At 36.7% G+C, this 25600-nt stretch overlaps 1 protein-coding gene across 1 annotated transcript; it reads right to left on the minus strand.

Annotated features, from left to right (window-relative positions):
* Window positions 1-13812: 13812 nt before the first annotated feature.
* LOC145103045 (root phototropism protein 3-like) lies at window positions 13813-16350 on the minus strand. Its single transcript, XM_079040578.1, has 2 exons — window positions 15440-16350; window positions 13813-14525 (listed from the first exon to the last, which is right to left on the minus strand). Exons 1-2 carry the CDS (start codon window positions 16235-16237, stop codon window positions 13992-13994), a joined length of 1332 nt encoding a protein of 443 aa, XP_078896704.1. The 5' UTR covers window positions 16238-16350; the 3' UTR covers window positions 13813-13991.
* Between the last annotated feature and the right edge of the window lie 9250 nt (window positions 16351-25600).

A 25600-nucleotide genomic window follows, 5' to 3' on the forward strand; every position in this document is an offset into this window, starting at 1 on the left:
CATATTTTGCCCTTTAGGTTTTATAGTTTAAATTTGAACCCAAAAGTTTTGTTGTTTTTGAAATTTAAATAGTTAAAACCCCAATGTTTTGAAAAAGGTTTCAAAACTTGCCCTCAAGTTTTGGAATTTAAATTTTGGTTAAATGGTTTAATTTTGATGTAAATTTAAATTCTAAACCCTAATGTGTTGAAATGTTTCAAAAGTTGCCCTCAAGTTTTGGAATTTAAAAGTTGATTAAAAGTTTAATTAGGAATGTTAAATTCTAAAACTCTAGTATTGTTTTGAAAAGTTCAAATCACACCCTTATGGTTTTATTAATTAATTAAGGTGTATAATTAAAAGAGTTTTAATAAATCCTTAAAAGTTTAGGTTAACAATTTAATTGAATTAAAAGTATAATTGTTAAATTAAACCACCTAGTATTTTAAAAGTGTAAAATACACCCTATACTATATATATAACATTAAAAGTCTAACATTATATATGTATGAGTAAAAGTCAGTCTTACCGTTAGTAGGCCTCATTCACAAAGCTGGTCTATAAGGGGTGTTTAAGGAAATTGCCTATATAATGACGATTGAATGGGTATCCACTCTTACCCACCGCACACTTGACTAGTGGAGGGTCGTTAGCCGAACGGGTAGGATAGGACGAAACCTTCCATTATAAGTATAATGAATTATTAAAGTAACTAAATGTTTTCATAAAATTCCCAATATTAGTTACTTAGGCAAAAGTGAATTGATGCAATTCCATGAAATTACACTTTGTGCCCTTGCAAAGACGTTAGTGGAGTGTGTGTGGTTTACCGGCACACTAAATGGTTCTAAGCAAAGGTAGCAAAGGGTGACTCAATGTTTGTCATAGTTTGGTGGAGCGTGTGTGGTTTACCGGCACATCGAATAGGTGACTGTAACATGTGAGGGCACCATGTAAGTTTGCATGGTTATTCACACCCGCTTTGTGATCCTCGGCATCCCAGTCACAAACAAGAGGGGCATATCGAGATTTAAACATGCCATTGAAAGTTCAATAAATCTCAAAGGATCTAGGAGTTTTCATATATTTAAAACTTAAATTCTTTTTCGTTTTTCGTGGTGGAAATTAGTGAATCGTTATTCACTTACCTTCAAATATTCTGCAATTAGGGTTACGACATCCCTTTCCCGAGTTGTAGAATATTGTGTTGGGTCCTAGCCTTAGTATTTCATTTGGGTGATTTACTAAGGACTCAATCAATCAACTAACTTGAATTCGTTTTCTCCCGTATTGTAGATGTCAAAGTTCGACAACTATGGTCTTCCCAAATCCCGTGGAACAAGCATTCCACATGAAGATGATATTCCACGATTCGATCAAGGAACAAGAAATCATGCTTCACTCCCTCCACCTCCTCTAATTATTCTCCCTAACCCACAAGTTCAAAGGCTTGAAAAGTTCAAGATCACTCAAGCCCTTTTGGCAAGTAAACATAAAGAAGGAAAGTCGATGTGTGCACATGTCCTAGGGATGAAGTCGCACATTGATAGGTTAAGAATGTTAGGATCCGTTGTCTGTGAGGAAATGACTGTTGATTGGGTTCTTCAGTCACTTCCTAACTCATATAGTGAGTTCGTAAGAGAGTACTATATGATGAACCGCGACGTGACCCTTATAGATCTCACCTATATGCTTATTGCTGGTGAATCAGAAATGGTTTGGCGCAATAGAAAAGCAAAGTTGATTGGTGAATCTGCCTTCAAGACCTCTATGGATATAGACAATGGCAACGAAAGACATGCTATGATCGAAAATTTTGATCATAAGAGAAAGGCGATGTCTGAAGTAGTTCCATGTCCTATTCCAATAGAGTCAATTTGCTTTTATTGCCAATAGAAGGAGCATTAGAGACGAAGTTGCCCTATTTACCTAAGAGATCTAAGAGATGGGAGAGTCAAAACGTATGGCTTTGCTTTAGGTAAAATCCATTGACTAACTCTTTTAAGCTTCTATTCTAGATTCTTAATACATAATGTGATAAAATTACAATTGATGTTTTGTAAGATCGAAGAATAGAAAGGAAGCTTAAAGGAAGAAGTGAGCAGAATCTAACCGTGAAGGAATGGATTTTGATCGCATTTCTCGAAGATTGGATTCTTGAGCTACTACTTAGAGTTAGAATTAGATTGCTAAGAAAGATGTATTAGCATAAGTATTTCAATGAGTTGCATTGTAAGGACAAATTTTTCCGCAATAAAATAAATTTTGATTTTAAATTTTATTTATTTATCCTTACAATGGCGTGTATGAAAAATTGATGTTAAAATGTTTCTATTATTAGCAATAATGGATTTGGTTCTTATTATGTTATTTATGGAAAGTCGAGAATTTACCAAATAGGGAGAGTTTCTCATCGCCCAAGGTTCAATTGGACAGAAACTTGGAATCATGCAACTTGGTTGCACGATGAATGAGAAATTTCAGATTTGGAAATTAGACTAATTCATTGACAAAGTGTCAAATGAAGGACTAGGAGATCGAGTACACAAAGTTGTGTGCTGATCAAGTTCACCATAAGAGTAACAAAGATATTCGTCATGATTTACTAAAAGCTTAGTAAATATGATTATACTTACAAGATTAAGTGTAATTATGAATTGATTAAAGGGTTTAGATCAATAGCAGAACGAATAAGAAGAATCAAGTAGGCAGAAAGATAAAAGTTTCTCCATTCTAAGAAAAAAAGGGAGAGTAGCTTTTATGCTTTATGATAGGTCTTAATGATTAAGAACCATATCTCAATTGATCCTCTAAGTGAAGTCTTAGTACAATTGTATGAAGAGGAATCAAGGATTGAAGAAATGGTTAAATCAAGAAGTCAATCATACTTCGTTCCAATGACAAGTCTTAAAGTTAAGATTGTGACAATGAGTGAAAAGTATTAAAGGTTTATAACATTCATCAAATGTGGAAAGTTGTGATGTCTTGGATAAGACAAAGACCAACTAGAACCAATTTATGAATAGTCTTGATAAAAGCTACACTAACTCTTGAATATTTGTTTGTCAAGAAATGTTTATTGACAAAAGGATCTTATATGTCAAGGAGTCAGTGGGAGTCTTAATGGTCTTGAAAAGTTTCAAGAACAAATCAAATAGACCTTATCAATCATCACTAGCACACAAGTTGAGGTTTACAACCTATCGTGTTGACATTATTTCGTTTCTGTGCCAATCCAATCGAGTTAATTATGCATGTGAGTTCTATGAGTTCTCATTTTGAACGCATAAAAAGCAAAGCACCTTAATCAATGAAAGGTACATTGATAGGAAAGAGTGAGCTGCTTAACTACTTGGAAGACATGGTGGGCAGCTGTGCTACCATAAGGCAAGAAATCAAGATTAAGAAAGTTCGGTCCATATGAGTTTGAATTTGTCGTAAACGTTAGTTTTGACAAATTCACATGGATAGGAACACATACACCTTTTAAATCTAAGTGTCATAAGATTTCCTCCTTCATGAAAATGATTGTGAGGAAATGCTTTCACTAAGAGATATTTTAGGAAGATAGTGATTGTAAAATTGCATTCTCGAATTCAATTATGGTTACGGTATCCCTTTCCATGATTTGAATTGTGAGGTTTGGCAATTAGTCTTAAATGTTTAGACACACATATGAACTATCTAAGGCAAAGGTGTATAAGTTTAAGAGGCCTTGATAAAAGATTATCAAAGCATTAAGTATTAGAAACATGGACTTAAGAAATTCAATAGGTATTTTTTTTTTCTGAAAGTTAAGATGTTTATGAATACATGTCGAAGCTAGTGGGAGCATAAGTGTTATGTTTTATAATAATCATCATGATAGTGGGAGCATAAAAGTTATGATTGTATGATTATTAAGGAAAGCATTGCAAGTTGGCAATATTAATTATAGAAAACAAGAGTCATTCTTTGCAAAGTTGTAAGGATGGAATAGTTGTTTTGCTATAATTAAGGGAGAGAATATTATGCTTCATTTCAAATATAAAGGCTTAGGTTGAGAAATGTTAATAAATTTAGTCAAAGGTACATAGTGTGTTCTTAAAATTTCGATTATGATTACGGCATTCCTCTTCACAATTAGAATTTTGAGACCATAGAAAATAAAACATTATGCGTCGTGTCCCATACTGTAACGCCCCGGGTTTTCTCGGTACGTTTGGTTATTTTAATTTAATTATCCTTGTAACCTTGGGTTAATTTATTTAACCAATGTCTAATTTCTTATGTTATTGGACTCTTTTGATCATCTTGTAAACTCCTTTTATTGAAGTCCATGGGCTATGGGCCTATTTGCAAAGTCCATCTAGTTAATAGTACTTAATGTGTAAATTGAATCATTTTGAACACACACAAGGAAAACACTCTAAACCCTCCCTCTCTCTCAAAAATCGTCCCTCTCTCTCTCTTTGGGATCAAGAGCAGCCAAGGGGCTGTTTGGAGCTTAATCCTTGTTCATTTCCAGCCTTGATTCGTATTGGTATGAACCTCCTTATCCTTTCTTACAACTTGATTCATAACCTTGTTCTAGTTTTATGATTTCATCTTCACCTCTTCTCCTTCTTATTTTATTTGTAATTGTATGTTATACATCATCTCAAGATCCTATCTTCACCCCATATATGGTGGATGATGGATCTAGGGGATTACATGTGGCAAAAGATCATGGAAACCCTAAAAGGGAGAATGATGATTTTATGCGCTTATGTTTATTTTCATGTTGATTATTATTACATCCTTGAGGCTAAATGAAATCCTAATGATCCCTAACCCTTTTTAGTACCACCATTATCATGGGGACTGAATTGGGATGATGAACACATCTTAAAATGTGTTTCAAAAGGAGAAGGATGGATAAGCCAAAAAGGAATCACGGGTGGCTACGATTCTGTTTTCCATCAGATCTGTAGTCATTTTGTAAAAATCATATCTGGAGCTCTAGAACTCCAACGGACCCCAAACCAGTTCCAAAAGTTCACAAATTGAGTTGGCTAACTTTCTTAAGAAGGCCAACCTCACTGATAAGGGCTTTATCTATGTGAAAGAATGCCATCTTTGCTGTTAGGTCTGATCCGGGTCTATTCTGATATGTCATTTTGTTTTCATCATTTCTAAGGCTTGGAAAAGGATCCAGAGTGATTCCAAGTTTCTATATGTTCCTTATATTATGAATTTAAGATCTGGAGAATATGGGGTGTTATTTCCAATTATAAGTTGGTTAGAATGGATCCACACTCCAGGTCAGTGGGCAGTCACCAGCTTTTGCTAGTGCTGTGATTGTCCACAATGTGAATTTTATATCTGGAGTTTGAGAGATGCTTTTCATTCAATTCCAACTCTGAGACTTTCACTTCTATGTCCTTTACTTCTCTTAATTTTCTTTTGGACGAATTCTACTAACAAGTTGGGTAGAATTGGCCAACATCACTTGACTGTATTGTTGGAGACAGAAGTGATACACCATTTTGTAAAATTCATATTTAATTCATCTTTTGGAGTTAGAATGAGTTCTTTATAGTTATGGAATCCTGAGCAATCATAGTTTCCTATAAAATTTAGTTAAAGCTATGTTTCTGTTTTAGATTTTGGAGTAAATCCGTTTTGAACAGCAGGTCTGTTTTAGAGACCTTGCTGTGATTACTCTTTTCTCAACTCATAGCTTCATTACTTCTCGTTTCTAACCTTTAGTCCTTCTTAGGCGAGGTTTTGAAGTTTGCTCAAGCTTGGTAGCATTATTTGATTGTTAGCCATCCTTAATACTCACTCAAGGTGAGTTCTCTCACACCGTTGTATTGATGATTGTGTTTGCTAGTTAGCTCGTGTGTGATTATTTGAATTTATTATAAAAGCATGCTATATAAGTATTGTTTTAATTCGTACATGTGCACTGTATATAACTAATTATGGATATGGGGACACCACCAAAGGATACGGATTTACCGGTGCGGTGGGTAGGTAAGATCACCAACGTAATACTCTTCGTGAGGTGCGGTGATTAGGGCCAAATGATACGGGATCTTCCCGGTGCGGTTCAAACCTACAAGTCCTTCTTGTAATATAGACATTGATTCGTTCTTTGCCTTTATCATTATAATTGGAAAATGGATTAGGGCTAGTAAATATGAATGTTAGTACAATGTCTGTGTTTGAATTCACTAAGCTTCGTGCTTACGTTTTTCCCTTATAACTTTTCAGGTGCTAAGATTAAAGAGGCTAAGGCTTGACATGGAGCATCAGGACATCGCTACTAGTTATTTTGTTGGGACCTTATTGTTATTATTACTTCCGCACTTATTTTATATGATTATTAAGTTGATGGATTATGTTATGACTATTTCAGTTGTTTTAATTTAACTTAAGATGGGTTTTAAAAGTTTAAAATTTTTGCAAAAAAAAAATTGGGTGTCACACATACACTTCGGGTATAGGATCGATTGCAAATGTTTTAATGTTTGACCATTCTAAAATTTTCCAAATGTCTAGCGCATTTAGAGGGAAAAAGGACTAGAATCGGTTTTGACTAAAATAATTAAACAACTATCAAAGGACAATCCAAAGTTCGACGAGGATTGGTCGCTTGTGAGTAGTTGGAAGTATAGTATTGGAAAATATGGAAATGTTTCCATATTGGATGGACCATATCGACATCATTACGAATAGATAACATTCTATTAAGAATGAATTGTCATATGAAAAATATGGAAGCGTGTCCATATTGGGAATTGAATATTAAAAATCTATGTCTAGATTAGAAACTTTTATGCAAAAGGATGTTCAAAGAATGTACTTTGAGTGAGAGACATCACGTCTATGGAATTGTCTTGTAGCAATCTCCGATAGAGAACTTTGTAATATCATTGGCAATAGTCTTTGTGACGTTGGTGCAGTGACATTACAAAAGGGATCATTGCATAAAGTGTTAGAATCTAGCATATTCTATAGGTGGCAAGTATTTGATATTCTTACACTTATGAAAAAGGATTTGGAGTTGTGAAATGAGAATGGTTGGAAATGTGTTCAATTTGATCTATTTCACAAAAGTAAGAACCATAGGTAAACATTGTGTGCATGCTAAGAGCATGGGACAAGTGTAATAATTCAAGTAAGAAGTTGATTACCCAAAATGACAGATAATGAGTAATCGATATGGTGATAAATAAAAGGAGTTTTATTTATACTCAAAGGTTTGAGGCCGTATGGGATTAGTATTATTCTTGTGTTTCACATTTGCATGTTTTGACTTCCAGAATAATTGAGTTTATTAAGAATAATCGAATTATTCAGACGGGCCACAGTCGTTCATATGTTGGAAGTAGATATGAATGAAGACTGTCATGAATTGGTATGTGGATTGTCTAAAGAGCATTAGACATAAGCAAATGTTTGCTGCAACGTTCATGAGTGCTTATGAATGTGATTTGAGCATTGGATTAAACCCACGCTCACTTGGATCACTCCATGAATTGTATCACGAGTGATTGGTGAGACAATAACATCTTATATTCTTGAAACCGAGATGTGTGAGTTGTATCTTGAGAATCGGTTGCACATTGATAATATGTAAACGCACTAGTAACTTGGTGTTATAAAACATATTGTTGTGTGTGATTTGGTTAGTGAGTGCAAGCAAGCATTGTATCAAAGTTTATCCGTTCCTTTTATCCAAAGTAGGATAAAAGTGATATCTTTGGGACCCTCGATGATTTAGTGATGACAAACGTAAATGCTCGGCCGGGCTAGGGCTGATTTGATTTGTTCAATTAGTTAGTCTTCATAAATCGGAATCGAGATATAGTACAAAGAGAATGATTTGAAATCTTATCTCATATGATATCTAGAATGGAGGAATATATGATCCCTTATCTAAGGACACGCGTATCTGATAGGATCATAGTTGACATCGGCTTTGGAAAGCTACGATTGCAGATCAGGATCTGAAGTCATACGCATAATAGTTATTAGACTTATCCAAGTGGGAGACTGTTGGATTAGTGTCTAAGTCCATAACTATTTTGGTATGTACTTGACCCGATGGTGCATGGTCCTTTTGGGTTGCCTTCACCAAAGCAACTTGATAGGATGAATTATGGAGAGAAAGGATTAAATATGATTTGTTAATATATTATGGGAATAATATATTAAAGGAGAAATCATATTGTTTAATTAATATTAGTCAATAATTAATTGGTAATTAGTTTTGTGACTAAAAGAGATTAATTAAACTTAAGGGACTGGAATTGTAATTATAAGATAATTGCAATTTGGGCCATGGATTGTCTTAAATCAAGAGGTGGACGAATTCTTATGGGAAGCCCATAAGGAAATCGTCCAAGGGCTTGATTAAAGGAGTCTATGGGTTGCTTAGGGCTTAAGCAACCAAATTAGGGTTTCCTTGTTAGATAACCCTAATAGCCTCACTATATATAGAACCCTTAAGGCTCAAAAACGTGGGGAACTTCTTTTCTAGGGGTTAGAACACGTTTTGGGCAGCCTCCATCCTCTCTCCTCTTCATCCTCTTGCTTAGGGTGTTTGTGAGCCATTAGAGGAGTGACACTTGTGACTCTAAGCCTTCCAAAGTCAATTCAAGGAGGAATTGGGATTGTTATTGCTACATAAAAATCAAGGTAATATCATAAACCTAATTATATGTTAATATTGATTCCCATACGCTAGAATTAGGGTTTATAGTCTTGGATAACTTGCATGTACAATAGAGAAACCTAGATCCAAGCATTAGGGTTTGTATGACCACATAGGATGTCTTATGACCAAAACCCATCATTAATATCTTAGATGATCTAGTAATCTTACATGATTTCATCCGTGAAATCATTCCATTTTGTAGATTTTCAAGATCCACCAAGAATACCAACAACACACACTCGTGTTCTTGGCCAATATCGACCATTTGAGCTCGTAGATTGTAAGTACACTTGATCCAACTCATAGTACTCCATGTTTACCATTTTTAGAGCTTAGAATACATAAGAAATCAAGAGATTCATGGATTTTACGGCCAAGACATGTTCTTGGGCCGTAAACCCCTTTTAAGGGTGCAAATGTCACCCTAACACTCTAGTAAGCCTTGATGTTTAGCATAGAACAATACACCATGGACCTAAGGACCAAGATTCACGAAATGGTACTCCTTACCATGAGTTTACGTCCGTAAACTCATGGGAGAGTGGTCCCAGGGCCGTGAACATTAAGCAAGGCCATTTTAGGGCCTTAAACCCACCCAAACACTTGTTTAAGCTTTGAAGCACTTAACCACTTAAGTTGTAATAGATTTGAGCATCATTTAGAGACCCAATTGAGATATTATGGCCAGGATTTTACTCTCCTGGGCCGTAAACTCCAACACACATGGTCTTTGGGCCATAAACTCCCGTATGAGGCTTTGCACTCTTTTTTTGCAACCCGATAGCCTCCTAGCACTTGACCAAAGTGTTTTCCTCGCAATAGGATGTTTATACATGTTTAATTATTGGTAAAATCACTAATTGGTTAGATACATATGTATTTAGGATTATTGTGTGTGTCTAAGTCTTCACTTGACACCAAGCACTGGTCCGACACTTCCTTCCGATCCGCTCACTGTAGGTGAGTTCATACCCCTTGAATTAACCTTTTAAATGTTTTTAAATGTTTATAAATTCGTTATGGGGGGGGGGGGGAATACAAGTTGAATCATGTTTAGTTATTATATCAATCACATGTGATTAATAATTAAACATGCAAATGACTTTACTTTACGTTAACTGTTTTGCCAATCAGTTTTCATCAAATGTTTATCTTGAACGTTTTTAAGTGTTTAAAACACTTTATTAAAATATTTATTAAAAACAGTATGTTTCATTTCAAACCCTGTTACATTTGTGGGTCAAACAAAGGTTCCTTTATACTTAAACTGTTGTCATCAATCAAATACTTTCAAAACATTTTATAAATTGACATCAAGTCGATCTCTTCTTAGGTATTAAATTTCTTTTAAAGGTTTTACAAAACTCCTTATATACTTTTATATTGTCAATTGCATGCCGCTATATGTATAGTTATATAATTAATGTTTAAAGGACTTAGGAAGGCTAACCCACTTTATTTCCTTTTTCCCGTTGGGATGGGTCTAGTAGGGTATCGGGTATCCGTCCGAAGGTCGTTTAACTAGCAATTATATATCATGTATACATATAGAGACATAAGAGTTGTCCTCAGTCAGTTCAGTACCTTTGGGTAGCAAAGGCATTACTTCAGGTTATACACGTACATGGTTAGTAACTATTATAGGTTTAGTTAACAGATACCACTTACCATTCCAAGTACAAGGAATCACACAAGAGTCAGTTCATTCATGAGTCTATACTAGTACATTACATGATACATGAGTACGTTTACATAGATACGCTTACATGAGTACATTTACATATGCTTACATGATACATGAGTACGTTTACATAGATACGCTTACATGAGTACATTTACATAGATATGCTTACATGAGTACGTTTACATGAACACTGTTACATAGATATTATATGATGGGTTACTGTTACATATTATATGTGTAGATACTGTCATATATTTCTCCTTCTTATCTTTATCTTGTGACTCAATCACATAATCGACGAGATAGATTGGACTTTACATCATAGTACTAAAGGATACTTTGAGGGACTAACCATTCCTATAGCCACTGTTAGCTACAGAGGATAATAAACATCTACGGATGCCTACGGTTAATACCATTACATGTATACTTTAAGGGACTAACTATTCCTAAACCCAGCTGTTAGCAACAGAGGTAAATGTACATCTACGGATGTCTTAAGTTAGCACTGTTAGTTATCCTAGTGCAAAAGGATAGTACTTAAGTTATTATGTTATTTTCTTCCTTTACTTTGTGACATATTCACATGAACGATGAGGTAGGATATATTTGATATAGATAACTATTTTCCTTATAACCTTTATATTGTGACTCATACACATAAACGATGAGGTATACTTTAGTTTTGTACTAATAGTTAAACAGGGAAAAACCATCACATTTACAGAGATGCGTACGTTCAAAACAGTCAGGTCTTGGTAGAAGACTACTTTCAAAACAGTAGGGTCTTGGTAGAAGACTTCTTTTATAGGGATCATAAGGATTTCTAGGGTTAGTCAAACGCTTTCCATTACTTACAAACGTTTACATACTTATATGAGATTTCTTTCAAAACAATGTCAAGACTTCCATTACAAGTTTTACACATCAAAGACACATTAATACTTATGAATTCACCAGCTTCTTGGCTGATACTCGCTTTCAAAATAACTTGTATTCTCAGGTCACACATAGACAGGTACGACGTCCACGTTTGTGAAGACGGAGCAGTCCAGACTCGTCTTATTCTGATTATTCATTTTATTGTTGTATATTATGAAAGAACATACTTGTAATTAAAATTCATACTATTAATGCAATGGATGATGTTGTTGCTTGTTTACTACTTTACATTGTTGTGATACATTACATGTCGTCCTCCACCCCTAAACGTTTCCGCCGTTCTCAGTTTTGGGGTGTGACAGTTACAATATATATAGTTTTTCCCCCTTTTGGGAACAACCCCCTTATTCCCCTTTCTGGGAATAAGATAAAATCATACAAATTTACATATACACACAAAGTCAACATAGTAAATGAATTAGTGTAACTCACCTACATCAAGCAATTTCACAAATACTACAAATGAGATCTAAGGTGAATTCACACTTCTTTAAACACATACATTCATGCTATTACCCTCTAACTAGTTCATACTTAAAGTATAATATATCAATACTTATACAATACTTTGTTTTGGTTATCTTTTGAATAACACATTTTAATACTTATACAATACTTTGTTTTGGAAAATATTTCAAGTTCATTAGAACTTGTCTCAACTCATCACTATATCAACCATAGTGATCAATTATATGATTACTAACTAAACCCAATTGCTATTTGTTACCAAACTAATGAAGTTTCCAAGTACAATCATCCGACGACTTAACCTTGTACGCTGTTAGCCCAATAGACAAATCTCGGTAAACTAAGGTATATACCCCTTGTCGATCAAATTAAACATCTGACGAATTATCGGGTTCGTAATAGCAACAGATCATGAAATCCCATAACACATACGTCTATTAACCCTCTATGAAATAAATATTACATAAACGTATTTATGTAATAACGAGATAAAAGATACCTCTACTAATCCCATAACCTAACCCTCGTGATCTCGTACATTGGTACGACTTTGTGGTAACAATTATTTGGAAACACCTCCCGAGCCTCTCCTCCGATCGTGTATGCCAAAACTCCTCAAACAACACAAACAATGCTTATATATATATATATATATATATATATATATATATATATATATATATATATATATATATATATAAAGTTGTAGAACTTGTTACTCGGTACCTGTTCGGCCGACTACCGAGTAGCGAGTACTTGGGAGTACTCGAGGAGTACTCGGATTTGGAAATTTGTGTAGAAATATTTTTAGGGAAATTATATATGTCAAAATCATAAGATAAAATCATAAGTTGATTGAAATATATAACAAAATTGGATACATATGAATAAACAAAAAATGAAAAACAGATAATGGTCTCAGTTGGTGAATAATTACTGAAAATTTAAGATATAAATCATTAAGTATATTATACATATTAATCACTGAGTTGACCGAATTTCACAACACTACTCAGTTCGTAAGGGGCCGATCAGGGAGTACTCGGGATTATGTAACTCGCCTCGGCAAGGGAGGGAGTAGCGAGTACTCGGAGGAGTAATCGACCAACTCAACGACTTTTACAACACTGTATATATATATATATATATATATATATATATATATATATATATATATATATATATATATATATATATATATATATATATATATATATATATATACTGTGCCAAATCGGGCCGTAGCCACAACTTTCTCCTAGAAAATGCTACATTTTCGTCCTCTTTCGCCACATGTCTCGCACAATCGTCATGTGTCTCGGTGACTCACTTCACTCCACATCTTGGTGAGTGTGCAACCACACCGTGGTCACCTGAGAATTAACCATTTGACTTTGACTTTCATTGATTTTCTCAAAATAGCAACATATTTTCATCTCAACTTCGAATGACCATAACTTTCTCATATGAACTCCATTTTCGCCAATATGTATAGCCACAAAATCGTCTCAGAGTAATCTATCACTTTGTTCCACTATCTCCTGTCCATTCTTACACAATAATATATGTTATGGAAAACAGGTTTTACAACCTAGAACCCAATTTTCCGGGAAAGAACTAATCATCTTGACAATGATTGTCATTTAGTGAGAGAACAATACAAACTTGGATTCGTTTTGCCACAACATATCCCTACTAATCAACAAGTGGCTGACTTGTTCATGAAAAATTATGTGGACCACAGTTCCAGTTTCTTTTGTCCAAGATGCACTTTGATGGCATCCATCAAAGTCCATCTTGAGGGGAGGATATTGAGATTATGACGTGAACATTGTGAATAAAAAGTTAGTTATAGTCTGTTACTTGTAGTTAGAAGTCAGTTGTTAGAAGTAATGTAATAGCATCACACTTTGTAACTGTAAATAATATTAGTTGGGAATAAACAAGTCAAGTGATCTCATTACAATGAATTCCCTCTCTCTATTCTAACAATTTCCTCTACCCTGCTCTACTCTGTTTACACGTTTTAATACACAAAGATTAGATTCAGAAGGATGAGAAACAAGAACCGAATATGTTATATATAAGTATGTAGTACATGTAAGTTATTACAGATTTAAAATGACAAAAGCTAAGGTATACAAGTAATTATTGTATTGTAATATCTGACATACCATTATATTTTTTAAAAACAACTGATCAAACAATAAATAATCTAAAAATTAATGAAACTTAAGAAGTAGATGATCTCCACCTTTTCGGAGTCTTATTTCTCCCTTGTTTTCCCTTGAGAGGAGTTTGCTTTCCAATGCTACTCGAATCCAACTTACTTTCGTCAGCCACTTCTATGCTCATAGACTTTAGAGTCGTTGACATTTGCAGTTTCCTCCAATTGAAAAACCCTCTTTTCTTCTCCGATAACTTGTCAATTTGATTTTGCATCGAGTAGCATTGCCTTTCAAGCTTTGTTACATGTTCTTTTAGCTTCTTGATTTCCATTTGTTGAATTGTTGCAATATCTCTTGATGAATGGCACCTATCGTGTGGGTCCACACTGAGGTTCGGGCTTCTGGCAGTGCTGAATGATCGACTCCAATCAGTGTGGGAACTCAGTTTTGCTTGTTCTGAGAATAGCACTTGGATTACTGATCTTACTGGTAAACGTTCATTTTGAGCTGCATGAATGGATGCTTCGGTTGATAACTTTTGACTATCGATTAATTTGCATAATCTCTTTCTTTCTTGTTTTGTCACGTTCACATGCGTCTGTACATAGGAAATTTGCAATTATTATATGTTTTAAAATTAAATTTCTATTTAAAAAGAAAACATAAATAACGCATTTGAAATAATTAAGTTGTCACATTCATCACGGGAGGCCAAACAAAAGGCCAAATTGTAATTCCGATGTGCACCACTTTTATCTTATTTATTCCTATCATTTGGTGGGGATGACATATGACAACACAAGAGTACAATATTTTATTACAGTATATAAATTATTACTTTTGTATTTAAGTTATTTCGTTAAATATATTACAAACACTATGCAAATGTTTATTATTGAGTAAAATTGATATATTAGCAAAACGTTGCATTTTCAAACTATTAAAAATTTTACTTATTTTGAACCAAAATAATTCTTTGAAGTCAGTTGCTTGATACATGAGATAATTAATATAAAACGTATAATGTAGAATGAAATTTTACATAAGTCAGAAAAGTTTTGTATTCCGAGTGCTTGCCGTTGTCTAAATTGGAACTAGTGATATTTCAATGTTTTATTATAAAATCATAATATTGGTCACAATAAAACACTAATTGTTATTAGTTTATTTATTTCAGCATTTATTAGATTTTATGGCTTTGCAGGGTATTTATATTAAATTTTATATAGTTGTATGATCATACTTTTCATTCAATTTTATTATTTTTTATGGTTCTATTTTTTATTTAACTTTATTATTATTTTTTTTAATTTTATAAAGTTGAATGAACCATGTTTAAAAAAAACTATTGTTAAATTTAATTGATGTCATTTATAAAACTAAAAACTGTTGTGTACGAATTATTTCCCATTAAATAAATGCGAATCACTTCCCAAAAGAAATAAACTTGACGCATTTAAATAAATTTTAAAAATTATAGTTTAATTAAATTATTTGGTTAAAATAACTTACTTTTAAATAAGTATCAATAGCACGGTATAAACCATCGTCCGTGGCACGGGCTTGTGCAGGAACGGCTCCGGCAAGCTCCATAAACTCCGGCAATGCCACCTCTGAATCGACTGCAACTTCTGCAAGATAAGCGTCTACAAGCTTTGCAACCTTAAACATTCCGGCACCGGTTCTGAGACCTTCGATCTCCAATTCCACAAACCTTTTCACTAACCGGAGCATAAGCTCGACGTCGAACAACGTGCTTCTGTCATGACTAAAACACGGTATCATCAGCTCTTTCAACGTCGCCTGGTCCAGCCGCCATGCAACTCTTTTCTCCAGCTCCTCCTTGTAACTCGAGTCCACACCCACCATGTTAGCGTTCTTGAGTAGCCGGAGAAGAAAGCTGCAAGGAATGGCGTCTTTCTCCGGTGGTAGAACCGCCACTATAGTCTCTATGAAAAACCGTTTCTTGAGCCAAGACGCGGTGGCGCTTTGTGAGAGAGACTGGAGTTCGGGGGCGACAGGTGATGGTGGTTCGCCGGAGAGTTCAGGGATCCATTTAGAAGCGTAATGTGTGATAATGGAACCAATGAGGTCTGGTCGTACGCCATTTGCTTTGATGCCGGAAAGTGTTTTGACGAAGTAGTCGATGTCAACAATGCAGGCGTCGTCAAGCCAGCATTTGGAGGCGAGGGAAGTTGATTTGTCGGTGGGTGAAGTGGCGGAGGAATCCGATGACGGTAGATGGTTCATTCTGGTGTATTGGTGGCGGTGATGGCGGAGGAATTTGGTAAGGAATGAGGAGCTGTTCATGTTATGTCCTTTTTACATTGTATATGCCTTCATGTGGATAAAAATGAACACGGACCACATGTTTCATACTTCCAAACTTTTTATAAATAGCTAACATAGTTTACAAAATAACAATGTATTCCATACTAAGTTTATATATATATATATATATATATATATATATATATATATATATATATATATATATATATATATATATATATATATATATATATATAAACTAGTTTATAATCTGTTACAACCACCGTTATATAATTAATTAAATTTTTATAGAAAAAACTCAAAATTTTTAATTAGTTATTTTAAATAACTTATTAATTTAAGAAATATTTTTATTAGTTATGTCAAATTGTAATCGTTTATTCAAATAAATATGTAAAATTAATGTTTAATATATATTAGATATTTTTATTTGTGAATTAATGAAAAAAATAATATAAAATTTAAAATAGAGAATAAATACATTGACAAATAGCATCACATTAATGAGAAAGTTTAATAAATTTAAAATGGAGAACTAATAGATTGAAAAGTGGCAACACATTAATTAAGAGGTTTAATATGGTGACACATGACAAAAGAACTACTTTTTTATTAGTATATATATATATATATATATATATATATATATATATATATATATATATATATAGTTAGGTTCATATATAATACATATTTATTGTGTGAACGTATGACTAATTTTTAACCAATTATTTTGATAGGGGTAATTTTGTAATTTTATTAATTAAATTAATTATTTCTATTTTAATCTACTAGAATTATGGTAATTGGTTTTTGCCTATAGTTAAGTTCACCAAGAACCTACACAACAATCAAACCCTTCCCATCACTTATCGCTCATCGGCATACCACCATCATACACGACCATTGCACCTACCTAGCACCAACCAAGATGGAAGCCCGTCTCAACCTCATCGTTAGAATCAGACCCGCCACACAACAGTGTCCTTCGTTGTTTGGTCTTGGACCGACGTAATCGGTATGGGTCTCGATTTCAAGATTGAGAATCCAGACCTGCTACTTGTTTTGAAGATAATTAGTTTATCTCCCCTTGTAATAATGGAGATTTTGTAACAATTTCAAATACCCATATGTATATTTTTGTAAAATCAAGAGCAGGGAGACACAAGTGATTTCGAATGGGTATTTTTTTCGTTGTCTCGGTTCTTCACTGGTTCGAAAACGAAGAAAGAATATGAACAAGGTTATTCCTCGGGATCAAGTAAGAGCAAATCACTTCCACTTTTTCTTTAAAAACAAATTTTTTTAACTTCGATTTGAATTGATTTTTGTGGCGTGTTGTTGTTTTCTAGTGTTTGAATTTGATTTTGAGTTTTATCATATCTGATTCGTTAGTTTCCTAACTACTCATGACAATGTCAAATGCTTGATTTCTTTGATTTTTATTTTTATTTTCGGGGTTTCAGTTTATGATGCACAAAATTGAATGGAAACCATAAATTATAGATGAAAAATGAAGAAAACAGAGATTAATATTTTTTTCTGGAAAGACCAATAAACTAGATGAAAAAATGGATGTGAGTTTTTTTAAGTTCATTAATCGAATTTATATGATCATTTTGTCAAATTTATAGATAGTTAAAAGTGATTTCCAAATTACATTCTCCAAAAAAGAATATCGTAATCCTTGAGAAATTTGTTAGAATCATAATTAGTGTATTTAAACTTTATGAATCCGAATGAGATGTGAAGAGACATTTGTGTTAAAATTGATTGTCACAATTTCAAAGTGGTAGAAACAACATCCAAATTTTTTTTATCTTATTCTACTTTTGGATTAATTTGTGTTTCAGTACCATAAAGTTTAGAAGCTTGTGTAACCTGATTTATCTTTTGTACAAATCATCAAAGATAAGCCCTCTTATCACTCTTAGAATCACACTAGTTTCTCTTCTTGATGTTATTTCCATTTGTTAGTTTAAGACCTACACTTCGTTTTCGATCCTTTGGTGTTTATCTAGGAGCACACCAAACAACATATATATGTGTTTAGGTGCCAATTACTTTCTATACCTTTTTCTCATGGATTGAGGAGATTAAACACGTGCCCAACAAATGATCGGTATATAATAAAAAAAACTACATACGTCTTAACCATTACAATAAATACTTGTTGTTGAACACCTTTGTAGAATTATATTAAATCTATTTATTTATGAATATGGTAAATATAGTCTCAAATACTTATAGTTTCAGCAACAAATTTTGATGTCCAATTTGACAGTTGACTTTCTTTTATGAGGATATTTTATATTCTATTGCATACTTCAATCTTTGATATCAACTATTTTAGGATGCATTTTTGTTGATTGTGATTGGACATCATTCTCATGAATGTTCTTGAGCTATTTTGAATCATATGATCCCTCATGTATGTTATTGTGTTTTAATTGAATGATTTATGTGTTTAGGTTCAAACATGAAGAGGTAAAGATAAGAGGCATTGGAAAACCATCAAAAAGGAAAAGCAGATTCTTAAAGAATGATGATAAATTCTTTAAGAATGTATTATATATATATCATATTTTTTTTATATATTCTTCAAAAATAATGACAAATTCTTGAATGTAGTATAGAAGCTTGTATATATTATTTAAAATGATGTATATTTATTCTTGTTTTATGTTATTTATTTTCATTCTTAACCATTCTTTCTCACTTTGTATTACTCTTACGTAATATGATAAAAAGAATGCAAAGAATGCTCATATTCTCACATAATACTCTAATACTACGTGCTATGAGAAATTATGATTTTTTTTTACATTATTCTCAATAGAATATGCCAACTTTACAGTAAAAATTATTGTTCTATTTATTCAAATTGTTATTACTGAAAATATATAAAAGTGCATTCTTTAAAAAATTTAATTCTCAAACAATCATTAGGTTGTTGTTGGATTCTTTAAGAATGAAAGGACCATATGTGTTCAAGGTTAAATGACCTGAAACAACGTTCTACAAAAATTGTTAGATAATACGGATTTGTAAAAAAAAAGAATCGTAACTCCCTCCTGAAGAATAGCCACTTTCATACTCGATGTTGAATAAAATGTCTATAATGTCCTTAGATACAAGTTTTTTTTTAATAAAACAATGTTAATGTGTGATCTATGACACAATAATTATGGTATACCATAGCAATCTTAGCCATTAACAAATTATAATCCAATGGTCAAAATCTAGTCATACAATCACACAATATTTGTGATTCACATTTAATCCTAGCCCTATATATATATATATATATATATATATATATGGGAGGAATAGAACAAATTTAGAGCACATAATTTTTTTTAGTTAAAACTATAAAATAATATTTATAAATATCAATCAACTGTTACAAACAATTAAAAAACTTATTAACCAAAACCACTCACCACCCATCATCACTACCAACCACCCACCACCACACCTACCAACAGGCACCACCACCCACCTGTAACGACCCTAAAATTTCAACCAATTTAAAATTTTCAAAAACAATCCGATTTCATTAAAATCATTACAAAAAGGTTTTCAATACAAATTATTTAAAGTATTCCCAGAATCACATCATGTCCCAAAAACATGAGGAGCGGTATGATTACGCCTTCGCCTTGCCACGGTCTCCTGAAGAACCTGAAAAACATTTAAACCACAACTGTAAGCCCGAAAGCTTAGTGAGATACCCCTAAAATACCAACCACATATACGCCCTTCTAGGCTACGACCTTCCGGTCCAGAACATGAATAACACACATAACCTAACAGAACATAGAACAGCCATGCATATCGGTCTACTGTGTGACTGACCCGCCGTATCGGCCTTCAGTCCACCCTCCGTGTCTAGCCATGTACATCGAGTATGCAGTGTGATTGGTCCGCCCGCACTGGGCCTTCAATCCACCTGGTCCACTCTCTGAGTCTATAGTGTGATTGGTCCGCCCGCACCGGGCCTTCAGTCTATCTGGTCCACTCTCCGAGCCTCGGAACGTGTGGTCCGCCCTCTTGGGGCCTACAGCCTATCCGGACCGCTTGCTGGGCCTTCGGAACAACCGGTCCGCCCTGGGTATCTTGGCCTACAGCACAAAGCAGGACCCGCCTCAACCCAACTCCAATCCAAACAACCATGTGCACATATACATACAATCATATTGAAATTCACAGTCAACAAGCAGATCAACAGATCACATAACATATCATCATCCTAACCAGGATACCGACCCTACAGGTCACTAGCATAGCATCACCCTATCTCTTAGGATACCAATCTCAATCAGGTCTCTAACATATACCATCCTAGCCCTCAGGATGCAAACATAACACAGTAACAACATAACAACAACTACCCGGATCTCAATCCGATAAAGGCCGGCCTTGGTGCCTTAGACCCTGTTGATATAGTGAGGATAACTCACCTCGCGAATGCCGATACTCTAAACTGAAGAAGCAGACTCTCGAACCACCAACTCACCGCAAATCCCGAACTAAGCATCATAACAATTAAACATAAGGTCAAACATACTTTCACATATCGGACCAAGACCACAGTCCAAAACTCACACAAAGTCCAACATTGGCCCAATTTACCAAATTGGGCCCACCTCACCAAATGGACCTAGATCCAATATCCATAATATTAATTGGGCCCACAATACTCTATTCATAATTTCCAGACTTGGCCCAAACACCAACAACCGACAAATGGCCCAACACAAAAGCCCAAAAAGGAAGTCCACAGGAGGAGTATGCTGGGCGTACTCTCCTTGGTACGTTGGGCGTACTGCAATGATCGCCAAAAGAAAACGGGACACTGGCCCGCTACGCGGGGCGTACTCGAAGGTTACGCGGGGCGTAACTGCGAGATCCATTAAGTCCTTTTAACATCTTAATGGCTTAAGCTCTTAAGCCCAAACTTCAGATCCATAGGCCAAATATGATTAGAAATCATAAAGTCTCAGACTTTATTACTTGGGACGTCCTTAAGCTCTTAATCCAAGGTCTTAATCCATTAAGACCTATATAACTCATACATGGAACAACTACAGCCCTTGGGACCTCATTTTTCTCACTCGAGACCTCCCCAAAGGTCTGAAAGGACAGGTGATCTTGACCAAATCGAAATATGCAACAACGTGAGGACTTTTGGGACAAGAATGGGGACAAAGCTTCAAGATACATAGATCTATACAATATGAAGGTCAAGCAAGAAGCTTTATACCTCAAACAAGCTCCAAAGGATGGTATCTCTTCAGATCTACAAGCTCCAATCGTCCATCTTCTTCCTTGACAACTTCCTTTTTCTCCTTCAAGCCTTTCTTTTGCCAACAAGAGCTTCCCAAGGTCAACACACTCAAATATGGAGGAAATACGAGATTTAGGGTTTCTCTGAGGTTGAAGATGAGCATAAGGAGGCTAAGGGGTGAACCAACATGTTCCTTATATAGTGGTGGCCCTTAAATTAGGGTTTGGGGTTTCTGAGAGTACGCTGGGCGTACTCACCCGGCTACCCGCAACATATCCAACCTCTACGCTGGGCATACGTCCAGCTTACGTTGGGCGTACCCAGCCACTCTTAAGAATCAAAAGCATGCATGCATGCCATACATGCACGACACCATTTCCTTCTTATACCACAAAGGACTATGAACAACGATTAACTTCGAGGCACCGCAACTCCTCTCATCTAACCCACTCTCGAATAACTTACATTCACATGAGGGCGACGAGAAACCCAATACTTTTAACACATATACACGCCCGAAACCTCCTCGGATGAAACTCTTTTCTAGAATTTCCTTTCCTCTTAAATCTTAGGGACTCATAGTCACACACTTAAGGAACGGGGTGTTACAATTCTCCCCAACTTAAATTAGGCTTCGTCCTCGAAGCCTGCAGCAACTCTACTTCAAAATACTCCCACTACGCGCCACCTGGCCCTAACCGGACCAGGTTCCCCAAGGCATAACCATCGAAACTCGAACTCATATGGCTAGAAAACCATGAACCATCGGATCCCCGATCCGAATCCCACTCTATCCATTCCATGCTGACGGAAAGACCCATTCTTCAATCTCTGAGCAACTCCTCTTGCAATCACATACACATGCTGAACTAGCTCTAGCACCCCCAGGTTGGGAAAACCCGATACACTGATGATATCCTCAAACATCCCCCCAGGATGAACCCCTAATACATACTCAATCCCCTGATCAGAATCACACCGAGAGCCCAAGACTCTCTCCCTGCATCCCTTCCGAGCCTCTTGGCTCTACACTTGCAGAATTCCTTCCGCAACCTCAGCAAACATCCCAAACCGGATGAGCTTCTATTCCACTACCGCAAACACGCTGCTCAATAACCATACTCGAATTACTCTAATCATAACTCTGCTCTGCCGCTTTCACTCCCGTGAACTTGCACCCCCTCTCGGAGTTACACAATTCTCTCTTTTCCTTTTCCAAGGAAACCACTTGACCACATTGCACTCCGACAAGTGTCACGGTGCTTGCCCAACGCTACACCACCCTTTTTATAGCGCATCCACTATCCATCCAACACCCATACTCTGACTCTCATCGCAGGGACTCTCAAGCCCATGCACTATCTCAACTAATGAAGATCACTATCCGGGGCCAGACCTTCTAATGCAATCACACTGCAACATACACAATCCATATCCTCGAACCGATCCAACAATACCTGTAGAGTCTTCAGCATGACTGTACCGCCTCACCAGGCCTTCAGCCAATCTGGACCACTCTCAGAACCTTCAGCCAATCTGGACCGCTCTCAGTGCCTTCAGTTTGGCTGGACCGTTCTCCGAGCCTTCGGCCTGACTGGTACGCCTACCGGCCTTCAGTCTATCCGGACCGCTCAACTAGCATTCATCATTCCGAGCTATCACTCCCGGAAATCCTCCTATGCATACTGTTCTAGCCCTATAAGGGTTCCGAACTTTGTCTCAATCGCACATGCTCGATCTCGGCCTGCTCCCAGGCCCTCCACAATCAAATGCTCTGGGTCTGTATCCCGCCCCGCATGCCCGACACTCGCTCCGATCAGCCTATACTCAGGGCTGACAGAACACTGCTGAATCCCAACAGCTAAGCACCCTCAAATACTCATCGATCTCTCGGAGAATTTTCCAATTCTCCCCCATTTGCAGCACTGATTAACAACCATCGGTCGCCATCACCGACCTCTCAGAACAACTCTGCACAAAGAAAACACTTACACGCGGACTGCTTCCCACAAGCATAAACAACTTTAACAAGATCCCACATCAACACTGATTATCCCGCTCGAAAGAAACTCAATCTGCATCTAACCATTCCTCAGAAAGTAGAAGCTACCCGACCTTCAAACCAATGCCAGGCTCCCACTAATAACTCTCATGGGTGATTACCAACGAAATTCCCAAAACAATAACCCATAACCAAACCGCAACCCTCAAAACGACGAATACCACATCGAAAACCAAACAAAATACCAGCACATAAACAATACACCACAATAATCACAAGATAACAAGATATCAAGAAAGAAACATACCCACAGCTGCATCCGACACTGCTCTGACCTCCGCTACCGCAAGCTGATAAGCACGACCCTGAGCCCTTGGGGGCTCCGCTCCACCCTGACCTCCACCTGTGATCCTCAATGTGGCCGGTGCTGGAGCCTGCACCGGTCCTGTAGCAAGTTGTGGACAGTTGACTCTCAAATGTCCAACCTGATGACAATGATAACAAATCCTCAAATCCCGAACCGGCGCTGACTGCTGACAATCCCTCGCATAGTGCCCCTCCTTTCCGCACTTGCGGCACGCACCACCGGACCTACAAACTCTGGTGTGACCCCTCCCACACTTCCCACAAGTGTGGCTGCTCAGATCCCCACTCTAACATCAACGGTCTTGGACCGTTTCGGCGCCGGCTGCGACTGCACCGGTGCCTGCCTCAGCTCACGCAACTGCAACTCAATCTCTAACTCACGCCGCCTGGCGGCCTCCTGCAACTCCCACAAGGTCTCACACCTCTGCGTAGACACAAACTGTCTGATGTCCCTCTTGAGCATGCTCAGATATCGAGACATTTGAGCCTGCTCCGAAGCGAACTCTAGGCAAAACATCGCCCTCTCAGTGAACATCCTGGTGATCTCAGTCACCGACTCCGAACCCTGCTTCAACTCAAGGAACTCCTGAGCCAATCTCTCCCTCTCAACTTGCGGAACATAACGAGTACTAAACATCTCCCTGAACTGATCCCTTGAAACCGCAGCCCTCTGCGCATCCGAATATGACCCCGTGGTCAATCTCCACCAATCCTTCGCCCCGAGCCTCAACAGGTTCAGAGCACACCTCACCCTCTGATCAGCAGGGCATGAACACGTGAAGAAACACCCCTCCACGTCTGATAACCACCTCATAGCAACAATCGGGTCCTGAACTCCATCGAAGGTGGGAGGCTTCGTATTATCGAAGTCCCGATACTGAAAACATCGACTAGCTCCTCCCCCTGCTGCTGCTACAGCCGCTGTAGCCGCCGCGACAGCCGTCTCTGTGAGAGCTGCATAGCGCTCATCGAAATACTCAACCATGGCGGTCTTAATCGACCAAAACAGCTCTGGCAACTCAGCCCAGAACAACTCAACAATCTCCTCACGCAGGATCTCACGAATCCTCGCATCCAACTCGCCCGTGCTCATCTGACCGATAACCTTGGGCGGTACCGATCCGCCCGGAACTCTCTCTCCTACTCCCGATCCTAATCCAGATCCACTCTCATCATGCCTCAGAATCTCCATACTGAAAAACACCACACAAAAACTTAGACTTTTCCCACTATCCTGGGATCCAACTCTCTCAACCCAACCCTAGAGATCATGGTTTCCCTGATACGCGTATGGGTTCTGTGCTTTCAGTAGTACAGGCCCATACTACCTTCCACACCTACCTATATTTGTATGAAGTACTACCACAACACCCTAGAGAAACATACATAACAACACTCAACCCTCACCACTAGAGAAACACTAAAAGTCTCCCATAAGGAACCCTAGGCTACAGGCATCACAAATCAGGCAACATTATCATGAAATCCTGAAGATCCCTAGCCTATCACTAGCATGTTGTTCTATCAAAGCTCAAAAACAAATAACATGCATGGTATTTTGGGGTTACTTACTGGCTCCGGCTGATCGTACCTCCGCGTCCTCCCTTACTCATTTTGAAAACCATTTTAAATTCTCTTTTGAAAACTCTCCTCGATTTGAGACTGGAGTCACACGAGTGTTCCTCCAATTCACTCAAACCAAGGCTCTGATACCAACTTGTAA

This window comes from Lactuca serriola, chromosome 4 (genome assembly GCF_051521515.1).
Source record: "Lactuca serriola cultivar US96UC23 chromosome 4, Lser_US96UC23_V15, whole genome shotgun sequence".
NCBI classification, from domain to species: Eukaryota; Viridiplantae; Streptophyta; class Magnoliopsida; order Asterales; family Asteraceae; genus Lactuca; species Lactuca serriola.